Source organism: Equus przewalskii, chromosome 27 (assembly GCF_037783145.1).
Source record: "Equus przewalskii isolate Varuska chromosome 27, EquPr2, whole genome shotgun sequence".
Taxonomy (NCBI): domain Eukaryota; kingdom Metazoa; phylum Chordata; class Mammalia; order Perissodactyla; family Equidae; genus Equus; species Equus przewalskii.
In genome coordinates, this window is record NC_091857.1 from 30162578 (window position 1) to 30183687 (window position 21110).

At 38.5% G+C, this 21110-nt stretch overlaps 1 protein-coding gene across 9 annotated transcripts in view; it reads right to left on the minus strand.

Annotated features, from left to right (window-relative positions):
* Nucleotides 1–21110, minus strand: part of CRYZL1 (crystallin zeta like 1) — a 32058-nt gene that overhangs the window by 4993 nt on the left and 5955 nt on the right. For 6 of the 9 annotated variants that reach the window (XR_011533736.1, XM_008517082.2, XM_008517125.2 and 3 more), the window contains exons 2-9: nucleotides 18123–18194; nucleotides 16100–16177; nucleotides 14132–14204; nucleotides 10694–10738; nucleotides 9445–9513; nucleotides 3691–3824; nucleotides 2315–2426; nucleotides 444–542 (exon numbers count right to left, since the gene is read on the minus strand). Coding sequence is in view for 8 of the 9 variants with exons in the window: in XM_008517082.2 (XP_008515304.2) it covers nucleotides 444–542; nucleotides 2315–2426; nucleotides 3691–3824; nucleotides 9445–9513; nucleotides 10694–10738; nucleotides 14132–14204; nucleotides 16100–16177; nucleotides 18123–18194 (682 nt within the window). In the remaining variant the exon portion in view is untranslated. Of the gene's footprint in view, nucleotides 1–443; nucleotides 543–2314; nucleotides 2427–3690; nucleotides 3825–9444; nucleotides 9514–10693; nucleotides 10739–10843; nucleotides 10994–14131; nucleotides 14205–16099; nucleotides 16178–18122; nucleotides 18195–21110 lie in introns of all 9 variants that reach the window. The other 3 variants (XM_070597205.1, XM_070597206.1, XM_008517139.2) reach the window with 2 other exon arrangements.

Here is a 21110-nt window from a genome sequence, read left to right on the forward strand (position 1 = left end):
ACTAATGACGTATACATTCATTCCACTGAAAGCTTTTTCTTTTTGCTCAAGGAAGATTGTTGCTGAGCTAACATCTGTGCCAATCTTCCTCTATTTTTGTATGTGGGATGCTGCCACAGCATGGCTTGATGAGTGGTGTGCAGGTCCATGCCCAGGATCTGAACCCGAGAACCCCAGGCCACTCATGTGAAGTGCACAAACTTAACCCCTATGCCACTGGGCCAACCCCCAACACTTATACTTTAAAAGATAAGCATGTTCTCTCTTCCAGACAGTGTTTATAGTGGGAATAAAATGAAGCTCCAATTTAAATAAAAAAGTTAAAAAACAAAAACAAACCTAAACATCAATAAATATGTTAATAATTACTCCCTGGCTATTTTTTTCCTGAAATTCACTCATCACTGAAATGACAGAGACTACTGATTTAGTAAAGTGCCCACCTCCAGCATCTAGGACAATATCTACTCCCAGGCCACCTGTTTCTTCTAAGCAGCTTTCAGCAACATGGGCTTTCCCATTAGATAGATCGATCACTCGGGCTGTAAAGGACAGGAAGTCAGGCAACTGTACTGTTCTCTATGTGATCAACACAAATTAGAGAAAAAGAAAAAGCAAAGCAAATAAATATCTGTTCTCTGAAATAACTTAAGTGGTTCAAACAATTACTGAATCCAAGTTATACTGTTTCTCATCTAACCCAATATTGGTAAGGATCAATTTAAATGAAGAGACTGCTATATTCAATAAAATAAAAATATGAGGATTTTGTGGTTAATGTGTTCCAAAGCTGGTCTGTTGACAGGACTGTTCTCCATAGCTAAAGGATATATCGCCAGAACTGAGAATGTACAAGCCTCAGAGGTACACTCTTATTGAGACAGGGACTGAAAGATTAAGCAACTTCTTAAGTATTTTCAGACTTAACAGACTTCAGAGCTAAAAAGTACAAAAATCTATTTGTATGATATGGTACTTCTCTATTAGAGGCTGTTTTATCCTTTCTCAGTCACAGAAATCCCCTCTACCCTCCCCCCCACTTACTCCCCCAAATGAAGAAAAATCCCGAAGGAAAAAAAAATGTTTTCAGCAGAGTTTGTAAGAATTAAACCAATTTTAACTGGTTGCTATAAAGTATTATATTGATAGAACAAACCACAGAGAGAATAAAAAAAAATTTCAGAATTTGAGCTGCAAATGAAGACATGTTTAAATTTTATTTTTCTATCTTTTAGCAACTTCTTGTTAAAGAGGATTCCTCCCAGAGCTGCTGAAGATTCAAGGTGTAGTCCAGTATGACCCCCAAGACTCGGAGGACGGAGGTGGGGGCGGGGAGGGCACAAGGGAAAGGGCACTGAGGCACTAGGAAGGGCAGGCTAATGTCTCTATTCCATCTTCAATCTCTCCTTTCTCCTTTTCTCCCCTATTTTCCTCCCTTCTCCAGCTCCTGCCTTAACCTTCCTTCCATTTATTGGTTCTCTCTGCCAGAACCATAAGGTAACAATGGAAATAACACGGCTTTAACGATAGACAGGCCTGGGTTCAAAGCCCATTCCAGTCCTTCTTCTAGTTGTGTATGCTCGGACAAGCTAGTTAAATTCTCTAGATGCTGTTTCCTGCTTGGCCAACACAGGCTTGCGGAGGACTCAAGGAGACGTCATTCCTACTGACACTCAGTGAGCCTGCCTTCCCTTCCTACCTGCCCGTCACTTATACTCCGCTCAGCCTCTTTTCTCTCTGTTAGTTTTTCCATTCCTGTCTTTCTCCTCTCCTTTTTTCTTTTTGGCAGCCTCTACTTTCTTCCTCCTTTCATTATTTACTGTCATTCAGATAGGTTCAATCCATTCAAGAGCTCCCCAGTCGCACCATGTCCTGTTCACCATAAACCGTGTCTGACCTGTGTTTCTGTGTAAGTGCATCATCTCCCTTCCTGGTGCATCACAGAAAACGACAACTTTAGAGGTGCACCACTGGGCAAAAGAGGTCGAGAAACATAGAAGTGAGGCAAAATATATGGATTTATTGAGGAAAACCAAAGCGCTATCAGGTATTTTTAAACTGTGTCAAAGTTCACCTAATGCATATGGGTACGTTGATAACAATGGGGCAAAGAAGAAAAAAAACTGAAAAATGTAGGTTTAAACAACGATTAAAAAATTAAAACTATCACAAACTTGGACTTAGCACAAATACTAAGTACATTTTAAAAGTGACTTTCATTTGGGACTTTGCACTTTGTTTTACAAGTGCAGTTTTTAAGGCGCTACCCCTTCAAAATTTTCTGTTACAGCCTGTGTTGAGGAGTAGTACCCACCTAGAGAAGGCCGAAGTCTTTCAAGGTACTGCTTGTCTTCGAGGCTGCATGCTGTTGAAATCACTCTGGCTCCTCTGTGGTGTGCTAACTGAATAGCTATTGTACCAAGTGCCTGTGTGGAAAAAACAGACAACGGGTTTACAGATACAGGGCAGAGGCCATATCTAATTTATAAGCTGTTTAATAAAGTCTAATTACTTTTGTGCCACTTTAGTATATTTTTAAATGTTATCTGATAGAAAAAAGAAAAAGATATGGACCAGTTTAGTAGGTTCAAACATTTGATTGACCTTCTGCTTCACAAGGGGTGGTGGAAAAGGTGCGCGTGCCACCTGCTCTCACCCAGGCTGGCCACAGCACAGTCTCAAGATGGAGGGCCGCATTCGGAAACATGGCCTTGGAAAGAGAAAAACGAGCCTTTCAGGGCCTTGTCAGCATCATGATCTAAACTAATTACATAATATATGGGCCAGTCCAGCCACCTCTCCTTGAAGATCAAAGCACTTCAAAAGCTCCATCCTCTTGCTGCGTTTCAGGGAAATACTGCTATCCTGATGTTAGACATCAGGCTGAAGTCAACACGGAAGACAGTTCTGCTTCTTTCCAAAGAAAAGCAGGGGAAAAAGCATGTTCAACAGCCAGAAAGAAAACTATAACCTCACCCCAAGTTGTATAACATTTTTAGATTGTAATATATTTTTATGTATTCTTTTAGTGTCTGGAACTGCTGTGTGTGTGTGTGTGTGTGTGTGTGTGTGTGTGTGTGTGAGGAAGACTGTCCCTGAGCTAACACCTGTGCCAATCTTCCTCTATTTTATGTGCGACGCTGCCACAGTGTGACTTGACCAGCGGTGCTAGGTCTGCATCCGGAATCCAAACGTGTGAACCCCAGGCTGCCGAGGCAGAACATGGGAACTTAACTGCTACACCACAGGGCTGGCCCATTTGAACTGTTTTTTTGAGGATACATGTAATATGTTTAAATTAGCACACTTTTTATCTTGTGTGATCCATCTATAAAGGCAATACTTATTAACGTGAGTGTAAGTGTGAGGGTTATGACACAAAATTGCTAGGGAGTTCTGGGGTATGGCTGCAAACATGTCATGAGCTATTTTACGCTTTGTGTAACAGGCATGAAAAAAATGGCTTGTCTGCTTTTTAATGCACTACCAGACTCAAAGCAATAAGAAATGAAACACACTAAGTCACTTTTATCTCCTATTGATAAAAGCTGCTTATTTTAACAAAATGGGAGTTTGGTAAAGAAATCAATGAATAAGCTATTGGCAAAGAATTATATTAGCAAATGGATGTCCCACTCCCCAAGTTTACTGTATTTTGGTCTGTTTCTTAACAAAACGATTAGCACCTACACTTGCTCCATCCATTATCAGCACTGATTTTCCAGGGGAGAGATGAGAAAGATAATGCAGAGCTGTATAGGCTTGTACTCCATCCCGAATGGTTCCAGCAGCTTCTGCCCAGGTAACTTTTTCTGGTTTGTGAACTATCACAGACAACAAGAGGAAACAATCAGCTAGCAAGTCCCAACAGTCCTGCCTCCTGAATCTGTCTGATCCTCTCCATCTCCGTTCCCACCACCGGCCCTGGTCCAAGCCTCTACTCCTATTATCTTTCACCTAATTAGTTTCCCTGCTTTCATTCTTGCCCCTGCACAATCCACTCTCAACACAGGAGCCAGTGTGTGTGCATTTTTTAAAGATTTTATTGTGAAATAAAAACACATGCAGAAAAGTACATGAAACCTAATGTACAGCTGGATGCATAAATACAAAGCAAATACACAAGTAATCACCACGCTGGTCGAGAGTGAACAGCCCTCACCCCGACAGCCTTGTCTCTCCCATCAGAAGTAACTACCATTTTTTTTAGATATAATTGACATCAGAGGCCACCACTATTCTAACTTAATTTCTTATTCACCTTCATAGTTTATCACTCATGTATGCATTTCTAAACAATATAATCTGGTTTTGCCTGTTTTTAAACTTTATTTAAATGGAATTGTACCATATGCATTCTTCTCTATCTTGCTTTTAAGACACACCCTTTCTTGTACATGTGGCTGCAGTGCTTTCCTTTTTGTCGTTTTATGGCATTCCACGATGTGAAAATACCTTCGTCTGGTTATTCATCCTCCAATCGAGGAATATTTGTGTTGTCTCTAGTTTCTGACCGTTATAAACAGTGCTGCCAAGAATGCTCTTGTATCAAAGCTAGTGTTACACTGATGCACAGGTTTTCTCTAGGGTATTTCCTTAGGAGTGGAAATCCCAGGTCCAAGGGAGTGCCACCTTTGACTTTACTGCATGCTTCCAAAGTTGGCGACACGACTGTGCTCTCCCACAGCACTGTTTATTAGAGCTCCTGGGGCTCTGAAGGTCCTTGTCACCTCTTGGTATTATTGTACACGTTCACCAATCCTGTGGGTGTAAAATGGTTTCTTACTGTGGTTTTAATTTGCTTTCCCTCACTACTGATGAAGTTGAGCATCTTTCTGTGTGTCAGCCATCTGGAATTCCTTTTGTGAAGTGACTGTTCAAGTGTTTCATCATTTTTTCTATTGTTTCATCTTTTTCTTATCAATTTATAGGAATTTTTTTATATATTCTAGATAAGTCATTTGCTTGTTTATGTGTTATAAATATTATTTTCAATTTTATGGCTTTTCTTTCCAGTTCATCAATGGCTTTCCTCTGCACTTGGAACAAAATGCAAACTCCTAATATAGTTTAAAGAGCTGACCATTAAGTTGCTCTTCAATCTTTTTTTTCTTTTTTTGAGGAAGATTAGCCCTGAGCTAACATCTGCTGCCAACCCTCCTCTTTTTGCTGAGGACGACTGGCCCTGAGCTAACATCCGTGCCCACCTTCCTCTACTTTATATGTGGGACGCCTGCCACAGCATGGCTCATCAAGTGGTGCCATGTCCACACCCGGGATCTGAAATGGCAAACCCTGGGCCACCGAAGCGGAACGTGTGAACTTAACTGCTGTGCCATGGGGCCGGCCCTGCTCTTTAATATTTTTAAGTATTTCATTTTTAATTCATTTTGTTTTTAATTTTGTACGCTGAATGTGTGTTTTTCACAGTACAAGGAATCTTTTGTTGTTGTACCTAAAGTCACCCTTATAACACTTTTCAGAGTCTTTCCCAGCTCTTTCCAATGCTCTTCCTCTAACAGCAATGGATTCAGATGATGTAGCACAGGACAGTCAGCACTGCCTTCACCGATAACTAGTGCCATCTGCTGGGCACACAGAGCAGCCAAGGATGCACATTCAGACAGACGAGCAGAGCACTGAACAGTAAAACATCCTAAGCACCAGGCGATACCATACCTAGAACTTCATCCTTACCAAACTCTTGAAGATAGCTATTCTCCCAATTTTATTGATTATGAAATGGGGTTCAGGGTAATTAATTCATTTGTCTGAGGCCACAGAACTACTAAGTTTGAATGTCTGACTCTAAAGCACATCTACTCAAACAATGCATGCTCCATCTATGTACCATTTACTTATATGGATTGTTTAGGGAACGTCTTCCATCATAATAATAGAGATTACCTACATTTTCATTAAAAAATCAAACATGGGGGCTGCCCTGGTGGTGGAGTGGTTAACTTTGTGTGCTCTGCTTTGGTGGCCCGGGGTTCATGAGTTCAGATCCCCGGCAGAGACCTACACACTGCTCATCAAGACATGCTGCCGCAGCATCCCACATACAAAATAGAGGAAGACTGGCATAGATGTTAGCTCAGGGCCAATCTTCCTCAAGCAAAAAGAGGAAGACTGGCAACATATGTTAGCTTAGGGCCAATCTTCCTCATCCAAAAAAAAATTAAATAAAATCAAACATGCAGTCCTTAAAAAAATACTAATAAAACTTCATGTAAGACTGCAAAGTCTTTAAAAAAAAAAAAAAGGGGGGCCAGCCCCGTGGCCGAGTGGTTAAGTTCATGCACTCTGCTTCGGTGGTCCAGGGTTTTGCCAGTTCGAAATCTAGGCGCACACATGGCACTGCGAAGATTTTATTTTTCCTTTTCCTCCCCAAAGCCCCCCGGTACATAGTTGTATATTCTTCGTTGTGGGTCCTTCTAGTTGTGGCATGTGGGACACTGCCTCAGCGTGGTTTGATGAGCAGCGCCATGTCCGCGCCCAGGATTCGAACCAATGAAACATTGGGCCGCCTGCAGCGGAGCGCACGAACTTAACCACTCGGCCACGGGGCCAGCCCCTCAAATCTTTAATAATAATAAAAAGACTGCAAAGGCGCTAAAATTGCACGGTGAGATGTAGTTTAACGTCGGGCCCCCGCTCTAGTGTCAGGTGGCCCACAAGTGTTTTATGATGTTATAAAAACTAATGAAATGAACAAAAGAGCCATGTATGGATCAATAATAAAAGTGTTATCAGAACCCAAGAATCATCATCTCAATTCCTTATACCTTAGGTCCAAAGCAATAATGCTGAAAATGGGTGCCAAATTTTGAATGAAAAATAAAATTATTTTTATGTTTGACAGAAGGCTGGAAAACTGAAAGCACAAAAGAGCTGGAAGAATTATTCAACTTTTTACCTCTATCTTTATTATTCTGCAACAAGATCAATACCACATTTTAGGGGGAGTTGTTTGGAACCTAATTCTTTGGTGTGGTGAAAGAACAGATTTATTTGAAGGTGACTGAATGGTGACTTTTCATTAAAAAATAAATCACCAAAGAATCAAAGGAACTACACTAGAGTTGTGATCAACTGAGTATTTCCCTCTGCAAATCTTCAGGGACATACTGAAATTATTTACTCTTTCACAAAATATTGGGGTTGCAACAGAGCTTAGAGGTTATCTGGTTTGGCATCCGTGTTTATGGCTAAAGTGAATGTGCCCAGGGTCTTGCCTAAAGGTCATACACAGTTAGTGGTCTTACTTAAAGTGCCTCTTTTAAAGAAACATTTTATTGTATTTTTCTTTCTTAAGGAATATCTGGAACTGTTTTCGCTATATATGTTGCTCGATTTTTGGACTACAATCCTCCTGATCTGTAGGAAAATAAAAGGTCATTTGTGTGGTTTGCTCATTTTAGCTTAAGCTTTATAGCTAGGAATCTTTGATGTTCCAATTTGCTTTGCTCCTTCTGGTCCATTTTATATTCTCCAGTGTTCAGCAATACCTAAAGGAATGGGCCTTTTTTGGTTGGTTGTTTTTTCAATAGCTAACCTCCGATGACAATTTAGTTTAAGAGATTTAGTCAAAACTCCAACCTCCTCAAAACTACAGGTTTTAGTTGACTCCATGTCTGCAAGGTTCTCAAAAGCACAGAGACAATAAGGGCCCAAGGAAATCCTGGGGTTGAAAATAGGATAGTTTCCCATAAAGGAGCCAGTGGTGGTCCTCAATTTTCAAATTGTATAATATTAAGACAGCTATGGACCAGAGACTTGCACTGCATGGTATTTGAAAGTGAGCTTGATCTTTCCAAGGAAGACACATACTTGGCTCCATATCCGGGCCTAATATACATATAAAAAGGGGAAGCCTCAGATTTCTGGAAAACTGACTTTTGAAATTAATTTTTAATAAAATAACATGCTATTACTTGGAAATTTTAGACATAGTCAATGTCATTAATTTAAATATAAATTACTTACAACTTATAATTTTAGAAATGAACTGCCAAAGATTTGTTAGTCTGGTCCAAGTTTCTGTATGGACTCAAATATATAAATTTACTAGTTTAATAGTCCAAAATCCTTATTGGCCCCTGTTCCTAAGGTCTTATCAGGGATTATATCATTTAAGAAAAAATTTAGGAAAAATTTTAATGAAATAGTTCAAGAACACAAAAGAATGTATGTTGACCTATAGATACGGCATGAAGAATACCATGAATCCCGGCACAAGAAACAGCTGCCTGACAGTCCCACTGCAGTCCTGTGGCTCTACTCTGCTCACATCCTACTCCCGTGCCAACAAAGGCAGCCCAACCTCCACCTCACTTTCCATCCCTACCTTTTCTTTATATCCTTAAATAAGATATGCTTAATTTTGTAGGTTTTTGAACTCTATAGAAATAAATGATACCACACTGTTTGTATTCTTCTGCAACTTGCTTTTTTCACTCAATACAGTTTATGAGATTCATTCATCTCGACATGTTTGGCTGTTACTTATTCATTTTCACTGCTGAGTTGAATTACTATCTAGGATTATCTTTAGTTATCTATTTTCCTGGTGATGAACATTTGGGCTGTCTCCACTTTTATTCCATGATTACCAACCACGCTATTATAAACTCTTGTGTACATGTGCTGGTGCACATAAGTTTCTGTAAGGTACAAAACTACCAGTAGAATTATTAGGTCTGGGGTATATACATCATTACCTTTATTAGATGATGCTAAATCGTTTTCTAATGCATTTGTACCAATTTACACTCAGTGCAGAAAAGGTTCTGTTGCTTCACACTCTTGCCTACACTTGGGATGGTCAGACTTTATAACTTTGTGGTCTTGTGGGTACAAAATGGTATCTCTAAGGGGTTTTAATTTGTTTTTCTCTGATTACTAGGGAGATGTAGCATCTTTTCACTACGGTTTCAGGAAGTTTGTATATACATATTTATATTTGTTTTAAATATTCAAGAAGTAAATTAGTGTAAGAAAAATTAACCTTTCAGTTAAATTGAGCACTAGTCAAAAGATATGAGTAATTAGTAATAGAAACCAAAGACAAGTGTTGATTCTTTCCTGTCTCAGATTCTACTGTGTTGTCTAGATTTTGTACATTTTTAAATTTCAATTAATAACTAAGAATAAAATGTAAAAAATTCTGATTAGGGATATAATTTCTGAGCCAAGGGAGAAACTGCTCTTCGAACTCCTTACCCTGAGCAGTGTAAGTGAAACTTAAAGGTCTATGTACTGTTTAATCTGAATATGAATTTTATGGATACCAAATCTAAGCCAGAAGTATTCACATGACCAGCCAACAGTTATTTACTATGAGCATTCATGGTAGATGCAAAGCAATCAAAATGTTACTAAAGGCCACACATCAGTGAAGTAAGACTTGACTGAGCTCCACGAGACCGAACTGTCACATACCCAAGTAATGCTCATGTACTCTGACAACTTCACAAAGTCCAGGGTCCTCAGAATCCAGGGGTAAAATTCCTGAAATTAAAACGAGAAACTTAAGGGAAACAACCTCAAAATGAATTCAATCCTAATGAGATTCCAGTAAACAAATTTTGTTCAGTGGCATTTTGAGAAAGATTCCAGTAATTACTAGTGTGGGGAGGGAAGAGACTTCAGAAATATGGAGGGCAGTGGATAGTTTACTCTCTGACATGGACACTGTATCCCCTGTACCTTCTCTTTCTTCCTTTCTTTTTCACCTTCTTTCACCTCTGAGTGATGATAAAGACGATGGCTGATGTACAGAGCCAAGCCAGAGTCTTGGGGGCACCTGGGTTCCTCATTAACATCGTCCCTGATGCACAGCTACCTTCCCAGCTTGGTTCTATAACATACCTCAGGATGCTTCCAATAAAATCTCATTTTCCCTCAAGCTAGTCAGATTTTATTTTTGGTCTCTTACAAAAAGAATCATAGTGTCACTGACTTCTTGGCCAGATAAAGATAAGGAAGACAGAAATAATAAATCCTCTGAGAAAATACACAAGTCAAACAATACCATAAAAAACTGATGAAAACCTTCCTATAAATCTGAACAGCTTCAAGTATGCCATAAAGTTAAACATTATCTGATTTTATACCAATATATTTTTATGAATATTTTCCACAGAGAAATGGTAACCACAAAAGACTACTACGAAGGTCATACTTTATATACGTTTGTGTGACTGCCTAGGATACAAATATAAATATGAACGTTTGCAAAATAGTATTAACTATGAAATTTTTAAAAAATCAATACATTGTTTCCAGTGAATTTTTAGTTTTACAGGAGTAGTCAGGGAGCAGCCCTGTAAAATTCAAGTTGGAGGTGGAGAGTGGCGCTCCTATACGGCCAAGTCAGCCAGGAGTCTTCAAGCAGACGACCTGTGCCTTTTCTTTTCTCTAGTCTTCAGTCTAGCCTTAGACTGCGATCCTGTCAGGACAGGGCTGCACCAAGCACAGTGATAACTACTGCCATTTTCTATCTAGGATATTGTTCTATAGTCAAATACTGAAAAGTTTTAAATGTACTGCTATTGAGATCAAACTCCCCCAAATCGGGAAAGTACTAGTACATGAGGCGAGCTCACAGCAAACATTCATAATTGTCCGGAGGAAGAAGAGACGACAGTCAAAGAGATGACTCGAAATACGACAATGAACTGTAACTTACCAACGACTTCATCATCTGGTTGAAAGAATGATACTTTGCTTCCAACTAAAGATTGGAGAAAATTAATAATTAGTATTATGAGATTATTAAAATTATTCTTAACTATTAAAATAAATCAAAAGATGCATGAGTTTATAAAAAGTCACTGACTCGAGAGAAAAGGCCAAGAACTTCCGGGACATTTTGATGGTCTACAAGGATTACAGGATAGGACACTTCAAATCCGGATTCTCTAGAAAATTCTCTACAAAATCTGGGCCACGCGGCTGTTGACACCACAGAAGATGTCCTTCTCTTCACCTAAGATGGAGGATAAAGGAAAATGATCCACTCCACAGCTCCTATGCTGACTGCCCCCGTCCTGTGGCCAGCCCAATCTTCTATCGTTATTTCAGTTGCAGACTCTCAGACACACAATGGGGAATTCTGCTAAGAGCCACAGAGAAAATTACTTTGATTTGGAATTATGGAAATAAATTCAGACTGGTGCCAAGAAGTTTTTGGAACTATACAGAAATGATAGTTGCATTTTCTCTGCACATGTACAGACGAACCCTCTCCCAGCAGTCAATTCTTTAGAATATTCTTTTTTTTTTGAGAAAGATCAGCCCTGAGCTAACATCTCTGCCAATCCTCCTCTTTTTGCTGAGGAAGACTGGCCCTGAGCTAACATCCGTGCCCATCTTCCTCTACTTTATACGTGGGACACCTGCCACAGCATGGCGTGCCAAGCGGTGCCATGTCCGCACCCGGGATCCGAACCGGCTAACCGCAGGCTGCTGAAGTGGATCATGCGAACTTAACCGCTGTGCCACTGGGCCGGCCCCTAGAATATTTCTGTTCACAGTTACAAGCAGAACGGGGAGGAAAAAAGCAAACATCACTGAATGCCTAGTTGAGCCCAGCATTTTAGTGTTATCACATTTAATCTTCATGGCATACCCAAGGGTTGGTATTATTATTCCTACTGAACAGACGAGGAAGCTGAGGTGAAGCAGTGAGGCACGGTGGAAGCCTGAGATCTCGAGTGGCCTCTCTGGCTGGCTCTGTCAGAAAAACGGCCCCAGCACTCACTTGATGGTACTCAGCAAGTAGCTCTAAATCTAACACGCCTCCTTTCGAGTCGTCCTTTTACAGTCGGCTGCTTCTCTGGATCCCTCCTGGGCTATCATCCCCCAATATTTTTGGCTTCTGATCCATTCTGCTGCGGCTCCTCGTCCTCCTGGAATCACCCTGATCCCTTTTTTTGGCTTCCTTCACACTCCTTTTAAATGGCCCTCGAATAGTGGCTATGCTTAGGTCTCTCCTTCATTTCTACTCTCTCTCTCGGTGAGCTCATCAACTCCCTGATTTCAAATACAACCTACTTACTGACAGTGTTCAAATGTACACGTTTCCAGCACAGATCTCTCACCTCTGAGCTTAAACTCACAAGACTGCTTATGAGATATCTCCAACGAGATGTCACCTAGGTATCTTGAACTCAACAAGTATAAACCTAAACTCACTATCTTCCTCCAAATCGGATCCTCTTCTGTTACCAATGGGTGGCACCACCTTACCCAGAATCCTGAAAATCTCTTCCGGCTCTTACCTGTTTTTTAATGCCCCTCTTCCGGTCAACTGTTAAGTCCTGTTGACTTGACTTCCTCAGTATTTCTTGAAAACATTCCCCTTTTCCACCCCTGCCACTACTGTCCAGGTTCTGGACTTTGGTGTCTCCTGCCTCTTGGTCTACAACCCAACCAGTCTGATCTACCTCAAAACTACCCTTCACATGGACCCACTCTACTAATAATCTCCCTAAAACCCAGTCTGACACGCGAGGTTCATTACGGCTGGGGCCCTCGCCTAACCTCCTGCCTCTTTTTTTGGGGGAAGGTATCAGTGTTCAAATCACCATTAAAATATTTTGTTCAATATCTTTTATTCCGCTATATTTGAAGGAGAATTTTCTTGACAAAATGTTTCTCTGCTGCTGAGTTTCTTGCCTCTGACTCCTGCCCAGAACTTTATTTTGCTCCAGCAGCACAAAACTCTGTAATTGTCACATCCATCACATTATGACTTGCTTCTCTGTCTTTGCTCATGATATACTCTCTGCTGACTGTGATTCTCTTCCTGCCGGCCACTTACTGCCTGGCTAACTTACTCCAAGGAGCCTTTTCCTGTTTCTTCTGGCTGGGTTGCACACCTCTCCTCAGAGCTTTCCTAATCTGCTCGTACGTGTGTGTCTGTCTCTCCCCTAGACTGTGAACTCTTTGAGAGCAGGCACCCTGTCTTATTTATCTTCATATCCCAATCACTCAGCAAGTGCTCATTAAATACGAAATGAATGAATGAATGAATGAATGACTGATGGATCATCTTCTGGATATTATAATTCTTATTTTATTTTCCCACATTCTGAGCAGAAGAAAGGAGAGGGAATGAAATTATGATTTAGCTATGACAGAAGATTACACTGAGAAAGACTATGTATATTACAGATTAAAATCACAAGTAAAATTCAAATAGTCTAACCCACACGGCACACTCATTCATTCATTCACATACACAGAAAGTGCAACCATATACCGATTGATCACGAACCACCTATTAGCAATGTCTATGAACAGTAGGTCTATTTAGAAACAAATTATTTCAAATACTTAGGCTTACTGTCCTGCATGTTAACACCATATTCTACTAAATAAAACTTAGAAAAAAATTTTATTTGAGGCAATCACAAAATCTTATTGGTTATTTCTCCTCAAAACACATTTTTGAAAGAGCAAACTGCTTAACTTTTATATGCTCAATTTTAGGCAAACTTCAAAAATTTAATGTGAATGTAGTTACTGATTAGTATACAAATTTTGGCCCGAAGCCAACTTATACAAGTAATTTATCCTGGTTCATAAACATCATAAAAAGGACAACATTGGTCATCTTATTTAATATGATTACTCATGAATTTAAAGACAATCACTAAATATTTACTAAACTGTAATAAGCTCTTCAATTATAAAAGCCAATTAAGTTCTATTTTTCTTTTTAATGAAAAAAGGAAACATTTCTGTATAATTAAATTTTATATTTAAAGAAGTATGTATAATTTTATGCGACAGTAAACAAATTAGCTACCATTTAATTTCTTTTTTTTTTTTTTTAGGAAGATTAGCCCTGAGCTAACTACTGCCAATCCTCCTCTTTTTGCTGGGGAAGACTGGCCCTGAGCTAACATCCATGCCCATCTTCCTCTACTTTATACGTGGGACGCCTATCACAGTCTGGCTTTTTGCCAAGCGGTGCCATGTCCGCACCTGGGATCCAAACCCACGAACCCCAGGACTCCGAGAAGCGGAATGTACGCACTTAACCAATGCACCACTGGGCCAGCCCCCATTTAATTTCTTTTACCTTAGAAAATACAGATATTTATATCTGTAAACTTACCATCTAACACAATTCCAGCAACTTCTCTCCCAACAGGAAAGAAATCCTTCTCCATCTTCATTTCTGCTAGAAGCTAAATCATGACAAAGGCTGTTTATTGTCAAGAACAAATCCTGGTCTCTTCTGATGTATGAGGAAAGCAAGAGCAAAAATCAAACTACAGTAAAAGCAGATACGATTCAATTTTTGGAATGAAGACAAAGCAAATAACTTCACAAAACAGGTTTCTCTATAGAGTAGGAAACCAAGAGTTTGCTGAGGAATTAGCTGATATGTAGGACATAGGTATGAGTAGTAGCATTCAAATCACCATTAACACACTTTAACATATTTACTCTGCCCGGTATGAAGGGAAATGACAGCCCAAACACTTCTTGGTCGGCTCAACACTTTAGGGGTGGGGAGAGTCCGGAGAGGACAGAAAAGTGCTCCAGTCCCACAGCTTTGAAATCTTTGGCGTTGCTCACAAGTCTTGGTTTAGGTAGCAGGTGATTGATATACACAGGGAAACTGCCATATATTTTCAGATAGGAGTTTCTTTTATTAAAGGATAAATTATGTATTTTTAAGAGATTAGTCTTTTGTTAGATTCTCACCAATTTAAATACTGGACTTTTAAAGTGAGAGAGTGTGCATACCTAAGCCTGTAGTTTAAGTTCCTGCCACTTATACTTCTATTATAATACTTGAGAGGCTGAACATATTTGTAGGTATACTAGTAGTTGAGGAACAGGAAGTAAAAAGAAATTGAAATAATTCTCTTGTATACTTCCTTTATTTTTCAATTTTTTGATCTCCTGTATATACTTGATCGATAGAAAAGACTCTTTTTCAATGTGGTCCATTATGCTTCTCCTAAGATGCTCATAGGACGTTCTTATGGAAATACTGGACGTTTTACAGTATTTCTTTTATGCACACTTTTATGGAGCGATAATCATGGTTATAGCAATTCCATCCTGCCTCCTTCACTTACTGTAAGCATTTTCTTGCATTACTATGCAGTTTTCATAAGCGTTATGTTTAACAATTGTGCAATATTTCATTAAATTGATTTTACTATAATTTACCATTTCCTACATGGAGGTAATTTCTTAGACTTGGATTTTAATGCATTTTTTGTAGTTTTAAGAAGAACACCCTGGAAGGGCTGAAAACAGAACTCTGCCGACAAGAAGGAGTACCGGCGCTCCTGGTGAAAGAGGTTCAGGGCATCTCAGGGACTCACTTCTCTAGTCACGCTCACATTACAGAGTTCCCCAACGGAAGCCTAGAACCTTGTTTTGTAATTTTTCTAAACGTGATTTTATGGCAGAAAACTTTTAGAGCCCTAGAAATTATGGTGAATTATAATGCAATAAGTAAAGGTCCAATGAAACTATGGTATTAATCTTTAAAAAACTGAGTAAATGGACCTGCTCTATTTATCACGGCACATTTAACTATACTTCATATACATGCGAAGACTTCCCATGTACTTCATAGCCAATAATGGAAGATTACTGTGCGGTGGTGTGTGGTTGGGGATATGGTTGCATGAGCGAGAGAGACAGAGAAATGACAAGAAGAATATGAGCTCTAACTAAAGACATTAACTAGAAATATCTATCGAGTACTTAATAAAGTAGTTGGTTAAGTTTCTAGTTTCTATTTTTACTATATTTATAAAGGTAACTTCTTCCTTGACTACAGGCCTTAGTAAGTATAAATTCTCAATCTTTCACAATGTAGAGTTTATAAGATATTTTCACATAGTAATATAAAATATGACTTCAATTAGAATAGTAATTTACCTTAATGTAGAAATACAGAAATTTACATTAAATTTTTTCCCTAGCTTTTCTATTTTTCTAAGGATGTTAATAATTTCCTGGCACTCAGAAGTCAATTATCATTATAATATATTTGTACAATAAATATACTACAAAACTCTCATCTGACTTTTGGCCAGAATAAAAGCACCAATACCTTTGTATTTATCTGGCTCAGAGCACAAGCTTTAACTTGAAGTTTCACATAGTAATCCTCTGTAGCAGGAAGATTTTCCTAGAACCAAATGATAAAATAATTACACATTCCTTTGAGAACATACCTTTATGTTGTGAAAAATTTCATACGTAATTGAACAAAATTGAATATATCCCAAATCTTATAGCTAACTTAATTGAAAAAGCTACAAGTAATTATCCAATAACATATAATCAAAGAAGAATAAAGGGGGGGTCGACCCAGTGGCACAGTGGTTAAGTTCGCACGTTCTGCTTCTGTGGCCCGGAGTTCGCAGGTTCGGATCCCCGGTGTGGATATGGCACTGCTTGGCAAGCCATGCTGTGGCAGGTGTCCCACATATAAAGTAGAGGAAGATGGGCACAGATGTTAGCTCAGGGCCAGTCTTCCTCAGAAAAAGAGGAGGATTGGCAGCTGATGTTAGCTCAGGGCTAATCTTCCTCAAAAAAAAAAAAAAAAAAGAATAAAGGGAATTTTGGGGCAAAGTTTTTAAAAAGCCTTAGGGTACATATTTTGAAAATGTACTCAGATATTGACGTGGATATATGTGCAGACAATAAACTTAGGATAACAAGATATAGAGGCAATTACCGAGCTTTATTTCAATCTAAATAATCTCAAAGCAATGAACCTTCACTATTACTAGGATATCCTTATACACATTTTACTGATTTTGGAATGTTCTTAATGCTAAAAATAAAGTTCTTTAGTGTCACTTGTTTATCTCTTATTTAACAATACCTTATTTAACATCTGTCTTGGACATTTCAGCAAGCCTCACGAGATTCTGGGGTCAAAATATAAACTTAATAAAATTTAGTTCCATATAACTATTCCATATAACTTCATAATTCTCCTCCTATTCCATATAACTTCAAAGGCAAAGAATATTCTACATTCAGGCACTCAATGTCACCCAACCATATTATTAAATATCATATCACCTTCCCCAAATAACTATATCCTGGCACCAATAATTAAAATACTCTCCTCAACTCCTGATACATCCAAAATTTGGAACCAAAAGCTGGCTAAAAATAGTTACTTACCTAGCCCCTCCTTTGGCCTATCAAAGGGATCACTGTGTTTTATTTGACATGAACACAATATTCTGGGAGTCTCTCTTTTAAATCTCAGATTTGATAATATTTGGTGACATCATGAAGATATTCAATAATACAGACAAATTTGTGGATTTCACTCCTGATGGTGTGGCCCTGGAGACAGGTTCTTCCTGAAGGGCAATCAAACCTCATCCTGACCCAACGGTAGAAGCCAGTCTGTCTGAGACTGAGACTCCTGACCTAGGAGATTTTGGAGTCAGTAAAAGATAACAGAGAAACTGGACCGTGTTCATGATCCAGAAGTTCTTATCATGACCATGAAATACTTACAGCGCTTAGTTTTTGTTCCTAAATTTATAGTTAAATGATTTTGGCCTACCACAAACCTTTCAAGCAATTACCAATATCTGAAAATTCTGCTATCTCTTCTTAAAGTTGTCAAAAACTAGAGATCATTTAAAGCTTAGTGAATGAGGTAACTTGGTAAAGCTCAGCAATTAGTGTGGAAAACAATGCTTCTCCACCTCTTTCATTTCACAATATGAGAGAAAGTATTTTCTGAAATATGGCCACAATCTAAAAACTCACTTTACTGTGGTATTCAGAATAAGTTGGTTAATTTTGCAACATATAAGACTAACGATAAAGTTGTTCTCTTTTCCTAATCTCTTTCAAACTTTCACCCCAAAGGAACTAAAACTCTTTTGTGGCAAGTCTTTTACAAATTTAGTTACACTACAACACAGACCAGCATTTTCACATGAAAATTAAGGGAAAGTAATTCGAAGAGTTTCATTTCAGTAACTTTCGCTCATTTAGTTCCGCTTAAAATGACTTATAATAGGTCATTTAAAACTGGGTCCACTACATACAGAAATATACTATCTTGTTTCATTTAATAATTAAACAATTTTTCTCACCCTTTCTTGAAATACAAATGTTATTTCCTCATTTGTAGAACTCTGTTGAAAATATAAGCCTTTCATAGTCACCTAAAAAAAACAAACAAACATGAAATAAACAAATAAAATATCTTCCAGACCAAATGAAAGCAAAAATTGAAAAACAGTGCTGGCAAAGGATAAAATGACAACCATAAATGTAATCTTCAAATAAATAAATTTACATAATATTTCTTGAAAGTGATCAAATAAGATAATATACAACAATCTCTGGGTACTGAGAATGAGTTTATAGTTCAATCTTTCACTGCACAGGTGAGCGTGTGCTTAATTTCACTTTGCTTTCAATAAAAATTATTAGATGTACTTGAGAAAAAAAACTTAATGAAGGCCAGAGAAGGTCAGTTTTATTTACCAAGGTGTCATTTAAAGGGCTTTCAAACTTAAAAAAAAAGACCATTATAACGGAAAAAGTGGGCAGTCAAGACACTCATTGAAATTGTGCCCCTAATTCTTCTATATTAGTCTACAAACGATTTAAAAGACGTATTTAAACCCATATTCTGCGGAATTCTTGAAGCATCTCTAAGGATTCCACAGTTGTTTCTTTAATTTTCACAGTAATTGTATAGAACGACTATTTTTTAAAGTAAATTTTGTAGAATAAAATACACACAGAAAAGTACACAGATCCTAAGCGTATTAGCTTGCTAAATTTTACGAAATTAATGTGCTCATGTCACAGCAGGAAACACAACATTCCTAGAACTCCAGAGGCTCCCTCATTCTCCTTCTAGTTACTGCCTCCCCCTCCTAAGGATGCTCAGTACCCTGAGTTTCAACAGCCCACGTTAGTTTTGCCTGTTTTTGACTTTATGTAAATGAAATTATTCTCCTTTATGTTTGGTTCCTTTCTCTCAATATCATGTTTGTGAGTTTCACCCGTGTTGTTGCCTGTAGTTGTAGTTTACTCATTCTCATTGCTAGATAGTAGTCCATCATATGAATAAATTACTATTTATCCCTTTCACCATAGACAGACATTGATTGTTTCCAGTTTGGGGCTTTTACAAATTATCTTGCTAAAAGAACATTCTTATACATACTTTTTGGTGAAAGTACTGTTATTGAATTTACTTTATGGAGGAGGAAACTGAGTCTTACAGAGGTTCAGGCACATGCCTAGTGTCTCATAGCACCAGCTGGGCCAGAGCTGGGGCAAACTATGTGCTACCAATGCCAAAGTCATTTCTCTTAACCATTATATTCAATGGTCTTCTATTGAGCTGTTAACATTAGATATATCACTTAAAACTAGAATCCTAAATCCTTTAGCATAGGACTGATAATTATTAAGTACTTGTTGATAGAACTGGCTACATGATTTGCAGGGCTTACTGCAAAAGGAAAATGTGGGGAACTTTGTCCAGAAATTAGCAAAATTTTAAGATGGTGATAGCAGAGCATTAAACCAAGTATGGGTCCCTTCTGAGCACGAGGTCCAGTGTGACTGCACAGCTCCCACACCCATGAAGCCAGCCCTGCACGTTAAATCTAGTGTGTCTAATGGGATCCATATAAAGGGTTTTTACTGAGTTAGTTTAGCAATGGTTGCTGCTTTCTAGAATGTGATAATCAGATGCTGAAACTAAGAGAAATGAATACGCGTTCAAGACATACATAGAAATTACATATGTAGCACGTATCAACAAAGTATATAAAAACAGGGTGAGCTAGGTGAGGTGATTAAATTAATTCGAACCCTTTGGTTACAGAAGCTCTTTGTGTGTGTGTGTGCGTCCATGTCCAGCAAATAAAGCTCAGGTCCTACTCCCTGTCTCAAATCACCCCAAGACACTCAACCCACCCCATCTGTTCCATGCTCCTAGATTTCATCACATCCTACCAAACAAAACCTTGCTGTATTCACTTACTAACTAGTGGGTCTTCCCAGCTATTGTTTGGGAGAATCAATATCCATTATTATTAACTGAATCAATCTCTGCTCCTACTCAGTCAGTGGCTCCGAAAGTTGCCTTTTCAAGACATGGAACATTGACATAGCAACACCTTGATTTCAAAGCATCTCTCTTTGTAATCCTGGAAGCCACTGTTTTCTCTGCTTGATGCATCTTTTTTTTTTTGAGGAAGATCAGCCCCGAGCTAACTACTGCCAATCCTCCTCTTTTTGCTGAGGAAGACTGGCCCTGAGCTAACATCCATGACCATCTTCCTCTACTTTATATATGGGACACCTACCACAGCATGGCTTTCGCCAAGCGGTGCCATGTCCACACCCGGGATCTGAACCAGCGAACCCAGGGCTGCCGAGAAGCAGAACGTGTGAACTTAACCGCCTGCCACTGGGCTGGCCCCCGATGCATCTTAAAACATATGGCGTGTCTCCCAGATCAGCGGTTACAAGGACTTTATACTACATGCACCCCAATTTCAAGATAACTGCTTGTTTGTACCCCTAGGGTGCCCTAAAGCAAATATTATATACGATAAAAATGCCAATATTTTTATCAGATCATCCTAAATAGTTTCTCCAAATTTTAGGTTAAAATTGGCCTGGCTAGTAGAAAAAAAGTAATGTTTAGTTGATCCAATAAAGAACCATGTAGGAACAAAAATATCCTCAAAATTACAAAGTGAAGAGAGAACAGTTTTTACAAAAGTGTCCAGAAGAAAACTGAGGAAATATATTTGTTTTGCAAACCAAAAAAAGGAATACTGAGTTCTTAACACTAAGAAAATGGTAGAATGAATGGTATTCAAGGCCCACATAGTTTCTTAGGCACTGGTCCAGATTAAATGGAACACTTAGTCCATCATTTAACAAAATTTTTATTGAATGTAAAGATTTTGCATACAGGAAATAAAATAACATCTTATAAAATAAAAATATAAATTAAAATATATAGCTTATCATGCCATTTCAAAGAGTGAATGTCATGTAACTTCAAAATTATGTTCTACGGTAAACTTTCCTTTATCAAAAAG